The 19133-nt window shown below is 34.3% G+C and overlaps 1 protein-coding gene across 4 annotated transcripts in view; it reads right to left on the bottom strand.

Moving 5' to 3' along the window:
- AP1AR (adaptor related protein complex 1 associated regulatory protein) overlaps positions 1 to 19133 on the bottom strand; it is a 42743-nt gene that overhangs the window by 9023 nt on the left and 14587 nt on the right. For all 4 annotated transcript variants that reach the window (XM_041758840.1, XM_041758839.1, XM_041758842.1 and 1 more), the window contains exons 2-4: positions 7877 to 7925; positions 5703 to 5729; positions 2646 to 2671 (exon numbers count right to left, since the gene is read on the bottom strand). In XM_041758840.1, the coding sequence (XP_041614774.1) occupies positions 2646 to 2671; positions 5703 to 5729; positions 7877 to 7925 (102 nt within the window). The remainder of the gene's footprint in view (positions 1 to 2645; positions 2672 to 5702; positions 5730 to 7876; positions 7926 to 19133) is intronic.

Here is a 19133-nt window from a genome sequence, read left to right as displayed (position 1 = left end):
ACTTTTAGGAAATGTGGACTCCATTTACCTTTACTTTGGCTCTGCTTCAGCCATCTGACCATATCCCAAAATGTTCACCATGTAGTATAAACTTCAGTACGCTATGCTCTGATAACCCTCTTACCATCCTGGGACTCTTAACTCTCAAAGCCATTACCCTCTATTTATCCTGCTCAATCACTGGCCAGTCCAGGCCCTTGGTCTTTCCCTTTTCTCCTAGTCTACCATGCCACACTTCACATACAGCCAACATGGACACCATGGCAAATTTGAAGTACTTTCTTACCAGCATACTCACCTTTTTGTACTCCTATCATGATACCTTCTTCACCCAGCTTACATTCTGACCTTGGATCAGTTCCATGATTTGCTCTTTCTCCTGAGAGCTGCTAGAGAAAATCTAACATCTATTTGTTCCCTAGCAATAACCCATTTCTTAGACATACTCAACTCTCTCTCACATCCTAAGGTAGCTATTTCAAATCTTCAAGTATGCTAAGCTTCTCATTCAAACTCTTCTCTTAGAAGTCAATTTCACCCCACTTTGAGACATGGGGAGCATCAACCACCAACTCCTTCAACTTCTTGCCACTCCTCTTCTTACTTAAGTATTCTCTCTATTCTTCCCTCCATCCTCTGAGGAGGTGGCATTCTTCAACTTGTTCAAGGTCATCTGCTACACTTACACTCTTAATTCATTCACCACTGATGCCACCCTCCCTCCCCTACTCTAGGGAACTCTCTGGGACATTGCTCTGTCATTTAGCACTTCTCTTTCATGTTAGCCTACTTTTTCTTATCTGTCTTTACCTCTCTTTCATGTGAAGAGAGGAGGAAAGAAAGAAAAAAAGGAGAAAGAAAAAACCTTCCTTTGACCTATATTTATCTTTAGCTACTGCTCCATCTCTCCTTCACATTTAGTGAAACTAAATGTACACTGATAGTGCATCTAGAACTTACTGTGTCAGGTTCTCTTCTGTGTGCATTACACATATTAACTAATTTTAATCCTCACACCAACACTATCAGGTAGATATAGAGATGATATATATGAGGGAAATGAGGTGAAGACAGATTGTGTCCAATAAGTCACATAATATGTGACAAAGCTATGATGTGAATCCAAGTAGTCTGGCTCCTTGCTCTTCTGTGCTTATCTTACTTTCTATGACCTTATCTCCCATTTGCTCATTACCTCATGGCAGTCTTTCTTTGCTTTCAACTCTAATAACTCTAGCAAAGGTGACTTCTACGTTGCCAAATACAGTAGATACTTTTAAGTTCTTATCTTCTTTAGTTTGATGCAACAGCGTTGGCCATTCCCTCCATTCCATCCATCTGCCAGTTTGTCTTTATGTCCTCCCTTGGCTTTCCATGATTACTTCTTTTTGCTCACTGAGTCTTGGTCGTCTTCAGAATCCTCTTATGATATTTGCCTATTCAATCCTCAGACTGCTGCTCTCTCTCTCTCTCCATGCTCCAACCATCCCACTTCCTCCTGTTCCCAATCTCAGGTAGGTAATCTTGATATCACCATTATCATGGTTTTAACCATCAGTATAAGTAATATCTCTTACTTCTGTTCCTCTAGCCCCTAACTTCTGCCAAGGTTTTTGTATTTTTTTTTTTTGAGGTATAACTTACATAAAATAAAATACAAATTTTAAGTGCTCAGTTCATTAAGTTTTGGCAATTGCATACACTCCAAGACCCAAACATATCCATTCCTCCACAAAATTCTCTTGTGCCTCTTTTCAGTCAACCCATATTTTTCATGCAATTTCCTCTGTCAGAAAGGCTCTATTCCTCTGTCTGAAAGGTTGGTTATCACTAGCCAACACTTCCAGGATCAACCTAAGTGTTATCTCCTTAAAGCAGTCTGCCTGGACATACATCTTCTCACACATTTTGGGCAAATGGTCTCTCCTTTAGGTTTTCTTTTCATGTTTTAGAACTGCTATTTAATCTCTTCTTCCATCTTATGTTGACATTAGTCATTTATACAAACTACCTCCCAGACCAGAATATTCTTCCATCTAATGTAGAGAAACATGTTTGATTTTTTCATTTTAGTGCCTAGCACAGTGCCACATAACCGCCTAATAAATGTTTGCTAAACTAAATAAGGTAAAGAATATGCATTCAAAATACAAAACAGTGTATGAAAATATTCTCTTGATATTAAGAATTCTCGTGTTAAAGACAGATGGTTCTTTTTCAAGTAGTTCATATAATTTTAAAAGAATCTGAAAAGGCAGCTTAAATAAATTAGAGTATCAAGGTTCTAGTTAACCTAGTTAGTAAAACAAGTTTTAGAATGTTATGAGGAAGGAAAAGGGGATAATCTTTTAAAAATTCAAGGAAATGTATTTATTGATATTAAATGGGTTTTTTTAAACTAAAAAATACGTGACTTAGGTTTAACAGGAGAGCACTAGGGACTTAAGTACATTAAATTCTTTAATGGTCAAAACAATACTTTAAGATGTTATTATTTGCTTCAAACTTACAGAAAGAGAAAATTAAAGTTCTGAGATGTAAATTATTCAATGCTTCCAGCAAGCAAATGATAGAGCCTCGATTCTTAGAGAGCTTCTCCTGGTTCACACAGACATTGTTTAAAAAAAAAAATTAAAAAGCCTTACCTATGACTGCTTCCTGGGCTTTCCCCCTGTACAAAAATTAAACAATTAAAGAAATTTCTCTAGCTGAATTCTATGTAAGGCAAGTCAATAAAATTTTTATTTAATCAAAATACTTTCTGCTTATCTGCTTTTATCATAGTAAGCAAATTTTATTTATCATAGTAAACAAATTTTACTATTAAAATGTTTTTAAAAACTTTAAAATTTTACTATTTCTCAAAAGCAAAATTTAATATCTAACTTAATTATATAACAACTAATTATTGGACATTTCTTAATTTTTTAAAATAAATATATACTCTATACCAAATAAATTCCTAGAGTCAGGATGGTACTAGACAACATATTTTCTATGCTCTCATCATTCACAGTTGATCCTCATTATTTATAGATTCCATATTTGCAAAATCACCTATGAGTTAAAACATATTTGTAACATCTCTAATAATCTCTGTGCTTTTGAGATCATGAAAAGACTTTCACAGAACAGCAAAAACTTCAAGTTGTCCAATATGCATATTCCCTGTGGAGGGAGGAGATGGTGATGCTCTGCCTTCTCGTTTCAGTTCTCACACTGTCGTCTTTACAGTCTATTGAGTACCATGGTTTTTTTTTGCATGTTTGTCCTTTTTCTTGGCGTTTTCACTGTTTAAAATGACTCCCCTGTGTGGTGTTGAAGTGCTATCTAATGTTCCTAGTACCAAGAAGCCTGGAGCAAGGCTAAGGGAGAAAATGTTGGTGTTGGACAGGCTTCTGTTCAGGCACGACTTATAGTGCTGCTGGCCAGGAGTTCAAAGTTAATGAATCAGTAATATATATGAAAATAAGTTGTCAAGAAGACACTTAAGGTATTTTACTGATTGGCTGATGAAACTGTTATGACTAGAAGCTTACAGGAATCTAACTCTCTATTCCCCCTGAGAGTAATGTTCTAGTTGGTATTTACTAATTCAGCATTTATGACAACTTTATAGGACATAACTACTACAAATAATGAGAATCAATTGTTTTTTTTTCATATGGTTATGAAATTACCTACAGTTTTTTTTTCCTCCAAAGTAAACCATAACTACTTTCAAGACTGATTTGGACTTATATATCTTTCTTATACATGTAAGCTATTCATATGTGGTAGTTAAAATACATGGTCAAGTAACAGCAGGAATAAAACTCTAAATGATATGAAATAGCACTATAAAACAAGATGATGTTCAACTAAACCAAACACAAAATATGAGAAGAAAGAGGAAAAGACTGGTTAGTAAAAATGAAAGCAAACAAAAATTCAACCAAACAAAAAGTATCTTAAGGAAAATACATGAAACCACATTCTTTTAAAATGCAGTGTGATGCTGAGATGAAACATAATAAAAGTTGAAATAACTCTTACATTTAGCACTTCTAAAGTTTAGAAACTTTAAAAATATTATGTTAAGTATTTGCTTATACTTGTTTAAAAAATACATGGAATTAAAGTGACTTTTGAAATGGGGAAGAAATTAGGTTCTTTACATTGAAATATTTAGGAGAGGGGCCATGGGTGGCTTAGCCAGTTGGGCGTCTGCCTTCTGCTCAGATCATGATCCCAGGGTCCTGGGAATGAGCCCTACATCAGGCTCCTGGTTCAACAGGGAGCCTGCTTCTCACTCTTCCCTTGCTCATTCTCTCTCTCTCTCTCACAAATAAACAAATAAAATCTTAAAAAAAAAAAAAAAAAGAAACATTTGGGAGAAATTTTACTGGGACACAAAAGGCTAAGCTAGTTTCTCAAATATATTTTACTTGATAATAAACATGTATTATCGTTTTAAAAAAGGACTTATACCCAATTAATTTGAGAAATGCTAAGTTGAATAGATTTAAATTATTTTCTCAACAGTTTAATAGTTCTTCTTAGCTTTAATGTGCTAATTTTTCATTCTGAGACTAGTATTCTGTTCACACTGTGGGAAATGTTGGGCTAAATAATAATTTAAATTTAGGTTGATACATTTTCCTCTTTCCTTAGAAAACAAAAAGTGACAAAAGGTCAGAGCTTATAGTAGAACTCATTTTAGGGTTGTATAAAGTAGGCCCAAGGAAAAAAAAAAAAAAAAAAGTAGGCCCAAGGAAGGTTAAGTAACTTGTACACTCATATAGTTAGTCTAGTGAAGTTGAAAATTAGCTCACGGGCAGCCCGGTGGCTCAGCGGTTTGGCGCCGCCTTCAGCCCAGGGTGTGATCCTGGGGACCTGGGATTGAGTCCCACGTTGGGCTCCCTGCATGGCGCCTGCTTCTCCCTCTGCCTGTGTCTCTGCCTCTGTCTCTGTGTCTCTCATGAATAAATAAATAAAATTAAATTAAAAAAAAAAAACTTAGCTCACAAACTAAAATTCAGTTCTAACTACAATCAGTGCATAAGAAATATATACCACATTTCACTAATTCTAAACCATACTTTTTTTTTTTTTTCAAATTTTCACATATCTGTACTTGGAAGTGATCTTACATTTAAGTTTTAGATGAGATGAAATGCAAAAAAAAATCAATAAAAAGAATAACTGTTTAAAAGGATAATGGCCACAGTCAGAAAGTGATTGTAGAATGGACATGTATAACTTCTACCCTGAAAAAATCTATGAAAACTATGGTTAAAGAATGGATCTATCCTGGATTGTTGAGGAATTTAACCTGCCTAATGGCAAGAGGTTAGAAATATCCCTCTTTAAAGTTCCTTGAGTTCTATAGTATGCTTTAAAATATGATATACAAAAAAATAAATAAAATATGATATACATACATATAGTTATATATATATAATACATGGAATAAACTAATAAACCTATGTATACCATATATCTATTATTATATATGTTATATATGAGAAAATTCTGAATTATATGCTAATATAAATTAGTAAGAGGACATAATAAGTGACTAAAGAGTAAAAATAAAAACCAAAAGGTAAAAATTCTGAAATAAAAGACAATAAAATAAAAATTTAAAAAATAATTGCTAGAATTAATGAGATGCCTCAAGAGAATAAATATAGGTTTTGTATTACTATGGAAATACTTACTTCATCACTTTCTACTAGATTCTCAAACTGAAAGAACAAGAAAGTAAATGTTAGAAAGGATATTTGTTTAAGGTACATCTCACAAAAAATTGTCCCTTTTTTCTTAAAAAATAATATACCTTTATACTTTTAAGATATTTGAGTCATGTGTCCCTTCATACACTAGTTGATATATCCAACAAGCCTATAAGATAGCCAAGATAAGCATATACTGTTATTTATGATTTTTATGAAAAATAAAAAGGAGAATTATAGCAATTTTTTCATAAATCAGAAACTTTAAAACTTATAAACTAAAACTTTTACCGAATTATTTTATATGGGTGTTTTAAATCCACAACCAGAATTTTCCATTTGAGTTCAGAACAAATTTAATGTCGTAAGAAGGAGAATTTACTCAAGAAACAGGGACTTCAAAGATAACCAAATAAGAATTTATCTGGGTGCCTGATTGGCTCTGTGGCTAAGCATCTGCCTTCGGCTCAGGGCATGATACTGGAATCCTGGAATTGACTCCCACATCAGGCTCCCCACAGGGAGCCTGCTTCTCCCTCTGCCTGTTTCTGCCTCTTTCTCTGTGTCTCATAAGTAAATAAATAAAATCTTTAAAAAATTTATCTTATAATGTTTATTCATCTACTCATTCATTTAACTATTTATTAAAATCTGCCAGATGGTAGTCACTACTCCCAAATACAGTTTAACTTTTTACAGCTTAGGGATGTAAACAATTTGATGATGATATGATAAACACTATTGTGTCAAATGACCAGATGAAGTCATTACTACTAAATTGTATAACAAAAATATTTGTATTTTAAATACACTAGGGAAAACAGTTTTATTGTTAACATTGTCTTATTACTTAAAGATCAAGAAAACAATGAATTCAAAAGGTTTAGAAAGACAAAAATTACAATAGTCAAACTGTGGAAGGAGCCTCGGTGTCCATCGAAAGATGAATGGATAAAAAAGATGTGGTTTATGTATACAATGGAATATTACTCAGCCATTAGAAATGACAAATACCCACCATTTGCTTCAACGTGGATGGAACTGGAGGGTATTATGCTGAGTGAAATGAGTCAATCGGAGAAGGACAAACATTATATGTTCTCATTCATTTGGGGAATATAAATAAGAGTGAAAGGGAATATAAGGGAAGGGAGAAGAAATGTGTGGGAAATATCAGAAAGGGAGACAGAACATAAAGACTCCTAACTCTGGGAAACGAAATAGGGGTGGTGGAAGGGGAGGAGGGCCGGGGGTGGGGGTGAATGGGTGACGGGAACTGAGGGGGGCACTTGACGGGATGAGCACTGAGTGTTATTCTGTATGTTGGCAAATTGAACACCAATAAAAAATAAATTTATTATATAAAAAAAAGAAAGACAAAAATTTATAGAGATGACTTAAAATTATTTAAAATTGTTATCTTGAACTTTTTTTTTTATTTATGATTTAAAAACAAAACTGTTTCCTTATTTAATATAGAAAGAAGTGAAATACAGTGTTCAAGCTCTGAAGCCAGGCAGTTTGGGACTGGAATTAGGTTTGTCACTTACAGGCTGTGTAATAAAGCCCAACTTCTTCAACTTGTCCAAGCCTCTGATTCTCATCCATACAATGGAATTACTGCCACCCATTCAACACAATTGTATTAAAAATTATGTGTGATGATATTTATAAACTGTATGTTGAAGTAGGTGGTACACAGCAGAGGCTGAGGAGATTCTATTATATTTTACATACAAAGAATAAGCAGCTCAGTGATTCATACTGTAGAGTTGCTTAGAATCAGCCTTCTGCTTTGATCTTGCTACACCTCTCTATTGGGGCAGGTCAAACATCTATCTCTAGAATCAATGCCTACTGAGCCATTGTAACTGCTAGAAGAGTATACCCTCTCTGAATTAGGTGGGGTAAAAAAAAGACAAAAAACAAAAACACCACTTCTTAAGAAGAAATAGCAATTCTATTAGAAGAACAGGACCTTAATCTTCTGCAAACTTCTCCCTGTTCACCGCTCCCCTCACCACCTCCATTTTTTCCCTCTTCACTAGCATCAATAATATTGAAATAGAAAAAATCCATACTAAATTTAACAAAAGGAAAATGTCCCTCCTGCCTTCCTGAAGGTACTTTCATCCAATCAGATTCATGACTCTACTCACCTCTATAGTTAAGTGCTCCCCTCTTGAGCATGTTCTAAAATACTTGGATCTGGGAAGATAAACAGAAAAACTTTAAAAATCACGATTAATACTAAAAGCAAGCCAATATAATAGAATAAAAACATTTCCACAAAAACATTTTCCAGAGTTTCAAACTAAGTTACAAGTTTAAAAGTGTTCAGCCAGTACTTTTCTACTGATACTAATATTTACTAAACCTGTAATAACAAATTAATTTATTGTATTTACTACATAGAACAGAATACAATTTTAAAAATTTACCTTATTATTTTTTCTATATCAAGGAAAGTATCATGTTAAAATACCGATGTGTTAAATGTGTAAGAGTATGTCTTCAATTTTCTTAAATATATGCAAAACAATAAAAATCTGAAAAGATATATGCCAAAATGCTAAGAGGGGTTACCTCCAGATGGTAGTCTTGTGTTTATACAAAGCTAGACGCTTTTTATTCTTCCATGTCCATACAAATTTTAATCATTCTCTTCTGTGCTTATTAGTGAAATTTACATGTAATCAAATAAGAATCTCCAAAGACCTGTCCATATTCTATTAACTCTATGTCCTCTATTATAGTATGAAAGTTGGTTATAGGGCAGAAGTACCCAAACTCCTTTACTACTAGAAGTGCCAGGAGATTTTAAGACTAACTTATAATGTGGTTCCTACTATAGCTGCTCAAATTACTGGAAGAGAAGACTTCCATGCCCCCACAGAGATCAAAAGTCACACTGAGGTTTCCTTATGTGACAGGATCCAAAAGAAAATATCCCTTAAGAGATGAGAAGAATCCTGGGGTTGTCATTTCACAGATCTATTAATTTATGAAACATATCCAGTACAAACAAAATAATCTTAATTCTCTAATCATTTAGTTGTCCCCATTCTTCTATTTTCCCTATTTTTCAGACAAAAACAAAAATGAGTTAAGCCTTCGAATAGCACTGTGTTCTGGCATTATGATTCATGCTTAAAGTACTGTATGCTCTCTCCTTGTAACTATCATTCTCTTCCCAGGATGAAGAATCTGTCTCTGATTTATCTGTTTCTCCTTCCAGACTTACTGAGTGATGTAACTGAACAAATAAACCATCAGTGTGACTTCATTGCTGAAGCAGAGCCTAAAGCCAGGTGGTACGCTGTCCAAACCAAGGGAAGTAATACTCTACATCCTATTATACTTATTAGATGGCACAGCACTGTGCTCTATTCCAATTATACACAGATCCATGCCTAACTTTAGTTGAAGTCCAAGGTGTTGGCTGTGGTAAATGTCTGTTTTCTGTCCCTTTTATCCACATTTAATTATAGTGAGGATGCTCATGCTCTTGCATGACTCTGACTCTCTGATTATCTGACCAAACTAGACCATAGCCCACCCCCAGACCTCATTTGATTGATTCAGTTATACAGAAACTGAGCAGAGAGACAATATCTTCCTGAGAGCTCTAGGGAGGTGCTAGGAGTTAAGCACCTAAAAATCTGTAAAGAGAAGAATGAAATCAATCAAAAGAATGTTCTGATAGTGTTGAGTCATCCCTAAGGACCAGCTACATTCCTACTCTGCCCATGGTTTGGTTAGTAGTTGAGAAACCTAGTATTCTTTTAAGAAATTCTACCTTTTGCTTAAGATAGTTTGATCTGGATTTCCGTCCCCACAACAAAAGTCCTCCCTAATAAATAAACATGAGTCTATGTAATAGAATGGCAAAAGAACAAATTAATAGGAAAAACAAACCAAACCAAAACAAAAAAACAAACCAAAACAATTAAAATGGAAGGTAAACAGAAAAGCAAAATAAGTGAAAAAACATTTCAGCTTTCCTTAAGATAGACTGAGACTTTATTATTGACAAAGAGCATATATTATCTCCTACTATCATAAATGCCAAGATTACATTAATAGATTAAGGCAACTACTCAACTTGGCAAACTCAGGGGCAAATTTTTTTATTAGAATAGCGTTATCTTGGGATTTTTCTGAAAAGTCAAGAAATGTGATATACATTTTCAAAGTAATTAGAAAGGCAACTGTTTGAAAGTAGCATTTCAGATTTCAGAGAACTCTCCATTACTTAATCAGTAAGTGAAAGAAATTAAAACTAAAATCTTTCCATATTATTGGCTGCTTTCCATATTATTGGCTGCTAACACATTTGGAATATAACATTTTCAGTGTTTCCTGTAATTAACTGCCCTGATGTTTTGTATTTTCTACCTCACAGTTTTGTTCTACAATAAGGAGTGAGGCTCTTTGGCAATCCTTTACTACTCATTTCTAGATATAGATGAGAATACAAGTGAAAGGTTTAAGTAGAGCAGAGGAGAAGAGGGAAAAAGTACTTATCAAATGTGGCCTCAAATGTTTATATTTTTATTTCATAAATATTTATTGAGTACCTAACTCCCTGGCACAGCTCTAAAGTGCTGACAATACAACTGTCAGTAAACAGATAAAGAATCTGTCGCCTTGCAGCTAACATTCCTGGGAATGAATGACAATAAGCAAGTACATAAATGATCAGGTGAGGGGAAATGCTATGAAAAAATAAATACCTCAGAGTAAGCAAAGATAGTAACTAGGAGAGGGAGGTTATTTTATATAGGGTGGTCAGGGTCTTTCTGCTAAAGCAAAATTGGAACAATTTTGTTCCAAGTCTATGATAAGGCCAACCAGCGAGACAACTGGAGGAAAAGAATTCTAAGCAGAAGAAAGACAAACACAAAAGCTCTAAGGCAAAATCGTGCCTGGTATATTCTAAGTAAGTGGGGGACCTGAATGGCTGGAGTTCAGGAGAAAGAAGTAAGGTCTGAGAAACACCCAGGGTCCTTGGACCTTTGTAGGCCAGGAAAGGGTTTTGGAGTTTATTCTTAATAGCTGAGAATTCACAAAAGATATTTCAGTCTTTGGCATTTATCATTTTTTGTTTTTAGTTTTTATTATGAGAATTTTCAAATATACACCAAAGTAGAGATAGGAAGCATCTTATACCCATCATCTTACTTATAAAGTTACCTTTTTCCCAATCTTATTCCTACAACTCCCTTTGTGTTTTGGTAGAGTAACTTAAAGCAAATCCTAGACATGTTTTTTCACCCTTACCTCAGTTAACATCTCTATTGGTTAAGAACCTTTAAAAAAACAAAACAAAACAAAAACAAAAACAAAACCTAACCACATAATCACCTAACAAAATTAAAAATCATTTCTTTCTCTAACAGCCAGTCTATATTTTAATCTCCCTATCTTTTTTATACATGATTTGGTCAGATTTCCAACAAGGTCTACGCTACACACTGCATTTGCTTGTTAGGCCCCTTAGGCCTCTTTTAGTCTATAACAGCCCTCCTTGCTACACCATTACCTTTTCTCATGCCACTGATTTGTTGGAGAAATTGTGTCATTTGTCCTGGAGAATTTCTCACTTCCTAGATTTGACTGACTTTTTTCCTCTTGGTATTGTTTGCTTCCTCTATTCTGTTTCCTATGTACTATAATTAATTTAAATTGAGTGCAGTTTGTTTTTTTTTTTTAAAGATTTTATTTATTTATTCATAGAGAGAGAGAGAGGAAAAGTCACAGGCAGAGGGAGAAGCAGGCTCCATGAAGGGAGCCTGACGTGGGACTCTATCCCGGGTCTCCAGGATCACGCCCTGGGCTGCAGGTGGCGCTAAACCGCTGCACCACCGTGGCTGCCCCCGAGTGCAGTTTTTTAAGGCAAGAACACTTCATATGTGGTACTTGCTATTGAACCAAATTATAAGGAATTTTATTTTTGTCTGCCTTACTTTTACTGATTCTAAGAATGATCTGTAGCTTCAGCTATTATCAGCCTAATTTATCCATTATAAAGCTTCCCATCAACCTTTTATCAAATGATTTCAGCATCCACTGCTAATCACTGCTTAGCTCCATTATTTCATGAGTACAAAATTATGATTTTCTAATTCTATCATTCCTTAAGAATCTATTAGCTGTATAAGAACTTCATTGGAAGATCCTGAATAGATCTAAGTTTTAAGAGGCCCATTAGAAATCTTTTACAATAGTACAGCACAGAAATGATGGTAGCTTGGATCATCAAGTTGAAGTTATAAGAAGCAGTTCTGAAGAAAAGACTGACAGAATTTGCTAATGAATTAGTCGTAGGAGCGTACATAAAAAGGAAGAATCAAGGATGTCTCCTAAGTTTTTATCCCGAACAACTAGAAGAATGAGAAATTGCCATTTACTGAGAGGAAAAAGGCTAGGAAAGAAGTGGACTGGTATTTTTAGATGCCTTAAGCTTGACATACACACAGAGTTAAGAGTCTGGATGAGAGTCCTCTATTCAAATTCTCAGTCTAGCACATTAAGATAAAAACCAGTCCAAAAACCTCTTATACTGTCTATAATTAACCCTGGGGATACTTCTCAATTCCAGATCCTTAGGAACACCATTCTTTTCTTTTTGGTTTCAAACCCAGGAAATTTATCTTTTTTTCTTCTCCTGTCTAAAGGAAGATTTCCTATTAACAAAGATGCAATGCCAGCAATTTTTCTTCTCCCATACGTCTGCTTCATGTTATCACAAATATATATACATGCCTATTGTTTTTTTAAGGATTTTAGTTCTAACTGCTATGGAGAAATAGAAATATAGCTTATTCTTGGGAAAGAGAGGAAGAATGAGTTATTTCCCAAAAAGATGGAAATATAAGAAACAAAAATTAAAATTATAAAAGCAATATCTCATTAATGTAGCTATTATCTTTACAAGCTAAATTACCTTAAAGAAACAGAATGGCTCCTGGATTTTGAGACTTAAAGTACAGAGAAATAGTTAATATCTAAAAGAAAAATATGTTAAAGTAGAGGAAATGGAAGACAGAAAACAGAAAAGCAAATGTTAGCAGAGTTAATCCAAAACCTATCTGTAGAAGAGTCCCTGGTTCAAGGAACTGAGCTGTCTGGCCCTAGTGGTATACTGACAGTGCTCCAAGGTGATGGGTTATTTGAATTGCCTAACTTTTTCTGAATCTATAGTCACTAAGAACTTCCAACCCATTATTCTTTACTCATAGTGAAAGAATGTCCTTAACTGAAGATACAAGTACTATGCAGTTCCTGGACAGTTATATTTCACATTTTTAATTACCAAATATGCTTTCTAGTTTTCTCTGCTTGACCCAGTGAAGCTGCGAGTAAGAGCCTGGGGCAAGGGAAAATCATTAATGTGATTGTTGAGACAAAATTACTATGTGTTAATGAAACAACAAAACTAGCCATAGGAAAAATGCTAGAACTGGTCTTATTCAGGTCTCCCAAGTCCTATGCAGTAATATTTCATTAGAGTACATAGGTCCTAGTTGAGAATATTTTCTTCAAGAATGAAGTTTTAGTTGTATATAAGTGTCACCATTAAAAAAGAAGAGGAAAATGAGATAAAAAGAAACTGGATCAGTCTAAAAGAAATTCAGTAACAACTAAACTACATTTCCAAAAACTTTTGATCAAAATTAAATCTTAGAAGGAAAGATAAAAAACAAAATGATTATAATCAGCAATGTCTATTGCAAAGGCCTAACTCTGGATTACTATTACTTGGTTTAGAGAAATAACATCTTGCTTTCTTCAATTTGAAAAAAATGTTTTATTGACTTGAAGCTTCCTAGTATATATAATGTTACAAAACCAAAGTATATAACAACCTTATTACTGTAATGGTAGGCAAAGAGATTTACATTTACTGAGTACCTACAATAGGCCAGGTATTATTATATACGTATGAATAGAGTTTTTTTTAATGAACTTGAGTTTTTATATGTATATGTATATACTTGCCTTTCCACAGTAATACTATGAGGTACTGTAATCTTCTTGATCTGCACTGTTCAATATAATAGCCACTAACCATGTGTGGCTATTGAGCACTTGAAATATGGCTGGTCTGAATAAAGAATTCAGTCTGAATATTTCAAACAGACACTGGATTTGAAGACTTCGTACAAACTGGAAAAAAAAGTAAAATGATCTAACTCCAATAACTGAGCTCTTTTCAACAAATATCCATGATCAAACATAGATAAATATCTTTTAGATCTTCCTTAATTCCTCCTTCCTCTAAGTTCAGTTGGTCATAGTTCTTCAGTTGAAAACACTGATGTGCATGTTCCAATGTGTGTAGCTTAGAATCTAAAAGTGTGTTGATTTTACATGTAACTCTGCTTACAATATATGCTTTTACTATTATCCATAAAGTATTTGTTTTATTATTAATAGAGTTCTTCACTAAATATTAGGGGTAAATAAATCTGATGACATTTAAAATTATAAGAAAATTTGGTCTAATACTTTCATTAACTCCTTAAGAATCTAAAAATAAAGAATAGCCATCCTACTTTTGTAGACCTATTGTTAGCATATAAGTGGGTCATGTTGTACAAAGCTCCCTAAATTTCACTAAAAAATTTTTTGAAGTATATCAGTACAGAACAATTTAAGATTTTTCATTAAGCAAACATAACTGCTTAAAAATAAAAATAGGCAGCTAAAAACCATACTCTCTGTTTTCATATTTGTTACTCTTGACTAACACTATTGAATCTCAAATGCACTTAATTTATAATAACAATAATTTTCTCCAAGAGAAAATTCTCAAGCTTGTACAGACCAGAGATTTTCGGAGGAGTGAATATTGTTAAGTATGAGAGAAAACATGAGAAAATAGCAACAGTAAATCTAGGAAGGCATCCATTCCCCATCCTGGGGCAAAAATCAATTAATAAGTTATTATTACTGACAGGAGACTGTTGTACACCTCTGATAGTTGAGATAAGGAAGAAAAAAAGTGAGTCCCTGAACTGGACACAATATGTAAAAATACCTCCAATAATATATGTACTTAGTTCTAATAGCTGTTTTAGTAAATCAGCCATTCTTATACTTCGGCATGTAACAATCACTTTGTTAAAAAATTATTACTGCGGAAGCCTGGGTGGCTCAGTTGGTTAAGCATCTGTCTTTGGCTCAGGTCATGTTCCAGGGCTCCCTTTTCAGTGGGAGTCTGCTGCTTTTGCCCTCTCCCTCTGCCCCGCCCCCTGCTTATGCCTTCTCTCTTTCTCAAATAAATAAATAATTTTTTTTTTTTTAATGAAGATTACTGAGCTCCCTCTTAGGTTGATACCCAGAGTCTGGGGAGTATATCCTGTTCTACTTATCTATTCATCTAGCCTTGTGCCAATATAACAGGGTTTTGATTATTAGAACCTATCTGATAAGACAAGTTGCCTTCCTCAAAATTTAGAGACTATCTTTGGTTTCTTGTTTTCATAAAATTCATTGGAATCAGCCTGTGATGTTCAGTGCAACTGTTGGAACTGCACTCAATTCTTATCCTTCCATCCATAAACATGGCGCTTTCCTCCATTTATTTCAGGTTTTTGTTTTTAAATATTTTGGTCTTATATGTCCAACATTGATATATTCCTTGTTTCTTATGGTTTTCATTGCTAGCATGGAAAATGATTTTTAAAATATACACTATCTGTTTGTTGCTGGAATACAGGAATAAAGTTTTAGTATAATTTTAGATAGCATTTCAAATTGATAGGGAAAAATATTTGACAATACCAAGTGTTAGGAACTGGAACAATGAAAACCCACTGCTGGTAAAAGTATAAACTGGTAACAGTACTTTGAAAAGTTTGAAATTTCCTAATAAATTTGAAGATGCATGTCAGCTATGCAATTTCATTCCTATGTATACAGGTATCTAAAATATCTCTTATATACATATACAAAGGGATATTTTTAAAAAAACTTTTTAAAAAGATTTTATTTATTTATTCATGAGAGATACAAAGAGGCAGAGACATAGGCAGAGGGAGAAGCAGGCTCTCCTGCAGAGAGCCTGATGTGGGACTTGATCCAGGAACCCAGGATCATGCCTTGAGCCAAAGGCAGATGTTCAACCACTGAGCCACCCAGGAGTCCCTACAAAGAGTCATTTATAAGAATATTAACTGAAGTAGTTTGCAATAGCAAGAAAACCTTAAAATAATCTAAATGTTCATCAATAAGAGAATGGATAAATTAATTATAGCCTATTTATACAATGACATACTAAACAGGAGCATAAATGAATGAATGAACCAGAACTGCATGCATGAAAGTGGAAATTCTGAATACTCCAAGAAAGAATCAATATCCTCAAAAAATTAATCAATGTTTACTGTATTCAGACTATAGGGGAATAAAAATACCACTCTTCCTTTCAAATTAGGAGTAAATTTAGGCCCACATAAAATTTGCTCCTGCAAGTGCCAGGAACCATGTAACTCCTAGACAAATGAGGAGAGATAAATGCATAAAAAGTGAATGCATAAATAATGTTTACAAATGATGATAGGATGTACTATAGTGGAGTCAGTGAGAGAAATGGATAGATGAAAAAAACATTTACAAAATAAAAATCATCTGGGTGGAGGATGGACTGGAAAATGACATGATGGGGAGAGTCAGAATCCTAATGGGGATATAATATGAAAGAAGCAGGAGCCAAGAATGGAGGTACAAGAGAAAAAATAAATGTGGCAAATCCAAGGCATAAGACTTAAATGCTAGAGGTGAAAAGAATAAAGAAATATGATACGATAAAGTGATAAATAAATGATATGATAAAGTGATAAACAAATAAAGTGGTATGAGAAGCTGGCAGAGTCCTTAGGAATCCAGTATCACAAAAAATAAAGCTAAGCTATAAAGAAAATGGTTCAAGTCACATCATGTGTGCATTTAACTTTCATGAATTCAGCCATATGCCCTGGAGGGAAAGGGGAGGTTAGAAAGAATATGGACAACAATCCATTATTCTATTTAAGAGCATATATATTCAGGTATATTAATTGTGAAAACTGAGCTGCTGAAATAAAGTGTCTCCAAAAACAATGATTTGGAGAAAGTAGTAGGTTATTTTTCCTCTTCCATAACAGTCTAGAGCTCCCTAAAGGCATCTATGGACATTCATTTAATACATAATCCTTATATCCCTTATGTCTCTAAACAAAATAAAGTTTCTGTTTATTCATTCTATTACTGCTGAAAATGTGAGAGTTAACTCAAAACATGTAAAGGGTATTAAAGAGGTAAAAAAGACAGGTTATCATGTTCTGAATGGTGGTGGCACATAAAAAAAAAATTGGAAGGGTGGGGCACCTGGGTGGCTGAGTCGGCTAAGCTTCTGACTCTTGATTTGGCTCAGGTCATCATCTCAGGGTTGTAGGATCAAGTTCTGTGGCAGGCTCCACACTCAGCAGGGAGTCTGCTTGAGATTCTCTCCATGTCCCTCTCCCCTCCCCACTGCACGTTGTCTCTCTAAAATAAATAAATCTTTTTAAAAAATTTGGAAGAGTTTAAAAGTAAATGTGTTATGTTGAAGATTCTTGCATATCACTGTTATCAAGGCAGATATCATGATGACTGTTCAAAAAGAATAAAATCAGTCTCAAAGAATAGACTGAAAATGCAGGTTTTTATGCTTCTACATGTTATTTGCATAGCAGGTACTCTTTTACACCAAAGTGACTTAAGTAAAAGATAACTGAAAAATTTTCAGAAATCCTACATTGATATTGCTCCTTTTTTCATACTGTCCTATATATGTTAAAATAAATAAGAAAGTCTTTCCTTACATCTTCTGTTTGATATAAATAAATAATGAAGAACCATGGTAAATTGTTCCAAAGCATATTAAAAATTAAAAGCTTCTCAAGACTTTTTTTTCTCAACAAGATTGGAAAAGGTTACAAATCAGATGCCCTACAAAAACTATTGCAATAAAGGTGACAGACACATCATTTTTCAATTATTATCAAATTCTTCAATGGGTTTTTTTGTAAAAATTCAAATCCCAAGGGATAATCCATCAATAGATTTTCCAAATAGGGATAGAATCAAAATAGGTAATTTTAATAAAGTAATAATATTTACTGTTTATTAAGTCCCTCATTAATTAAGATAAATTTAGGAAGAATAGATGTTCAGAAAATTTATTTTATGCCTTGGAAGAGAAAGACAACTCTTTCTGCTAAGTATGTTTAAGACAGAAAACATGGGTTAAAAAAAGGTCGTTGCGCTTTTAAATAAATGTTAAATTCCAGTATAGTTAACATACAGTGTTATAGTAGTTTCAGATGTACAATATAGTAATTCAACACATAGCACATTGCCCAGTGCTCATCAGGACAAGCACCCTTATTAATTCCCATCACCTATGTCACCCATCCTCCCACCCACCTCTACTCTGGTAACCATCAGTTTGTTCTCTTTAAAAGTCTGTTTCTTGGGACGCCTGGGTGGCTCAGCGGTTGTCTGCCTTTGGCTCAGGGCGTGATCCTGGAGACCCAGGATTGAGTCCCACGTCGGGGACTTAAAATCTTTTTTTAAAGATTTTAAGATAGGAGAGATCACTACCAACACCAAGGAAATACAAATGATTTTAAAAACATATTATGAACAGCTATATGCCAATAAATTAGGCAATCTAGAAGAAATGGACGCATTCCTGGAAAGCCACAAACTACCAAAACTGGAACAGGAAGAAATAGAAAGCATGAGCAGGCCAATAACCAGGGAGGAAATTGAAGCAGTCATCAAAAACCTCCCAAGACACAAGAGTCCAGGGCCAGATGGCTTCCCAGGGGAATTCTATCAAACGTTTAAAGAAGAAATCATACCTATTCTACTAAAGCTGTTTGGAAAGATAGAAAGAGATGGAGTACTTCCAAATTCGTTCTATGAGGCCAGCATCACCTTAATTCCAAAACCAGACAAAGACCCCACCAAAAAGAATTACAGACCAATATCCCTGATGAACATGGATGCAAAAATTCTCAACAAGATACTAGCCAATAGGATCCAACAATACATTAAGAAAATTATTCATCATGACCAAGTAGGATTTATCCCCGGGACACAAGGCTGGTTCAACACTCGTAAAACAATCAATGTGATTTATCATATCAGCAAGAGAAAAACCAAGAACCATATGATCCTCTCATTAGGTGCAGAGAAAACATTTGACAAAATACAGCATCCATTCCTGATCAAAACTCTTCAGAGTGTAGGGATAGAGGGAACTTTCCTCGACATCTTAAAAGCCATCTACGAAAAGCCCACAGCAAATATCATTCTCAATGGGGAGGCACTGGGAGCCTTTCCCCTAAGATCAGGAACAAGACAGGGATGTCCACTCTC

The sequence above is a fragment of the Vulpes lagopus genome, chromosome 6 (genome assembly GCF_018345385.1).
Source record: "Vulpes lagopus strain Blue_001 chromosome 6, ASM1834538v1, whole genome shotgun sequence".
NCBI lineage: Eukaryota > Metazoa > Chordata > Mammalia > Carnivora > Canidae > Vulpes > Vulpes lagopus.
Note: the sequence above shows the minus strand (reverse complement) of the source record. Positions and strands in the feature narration are given on the sequence as shown.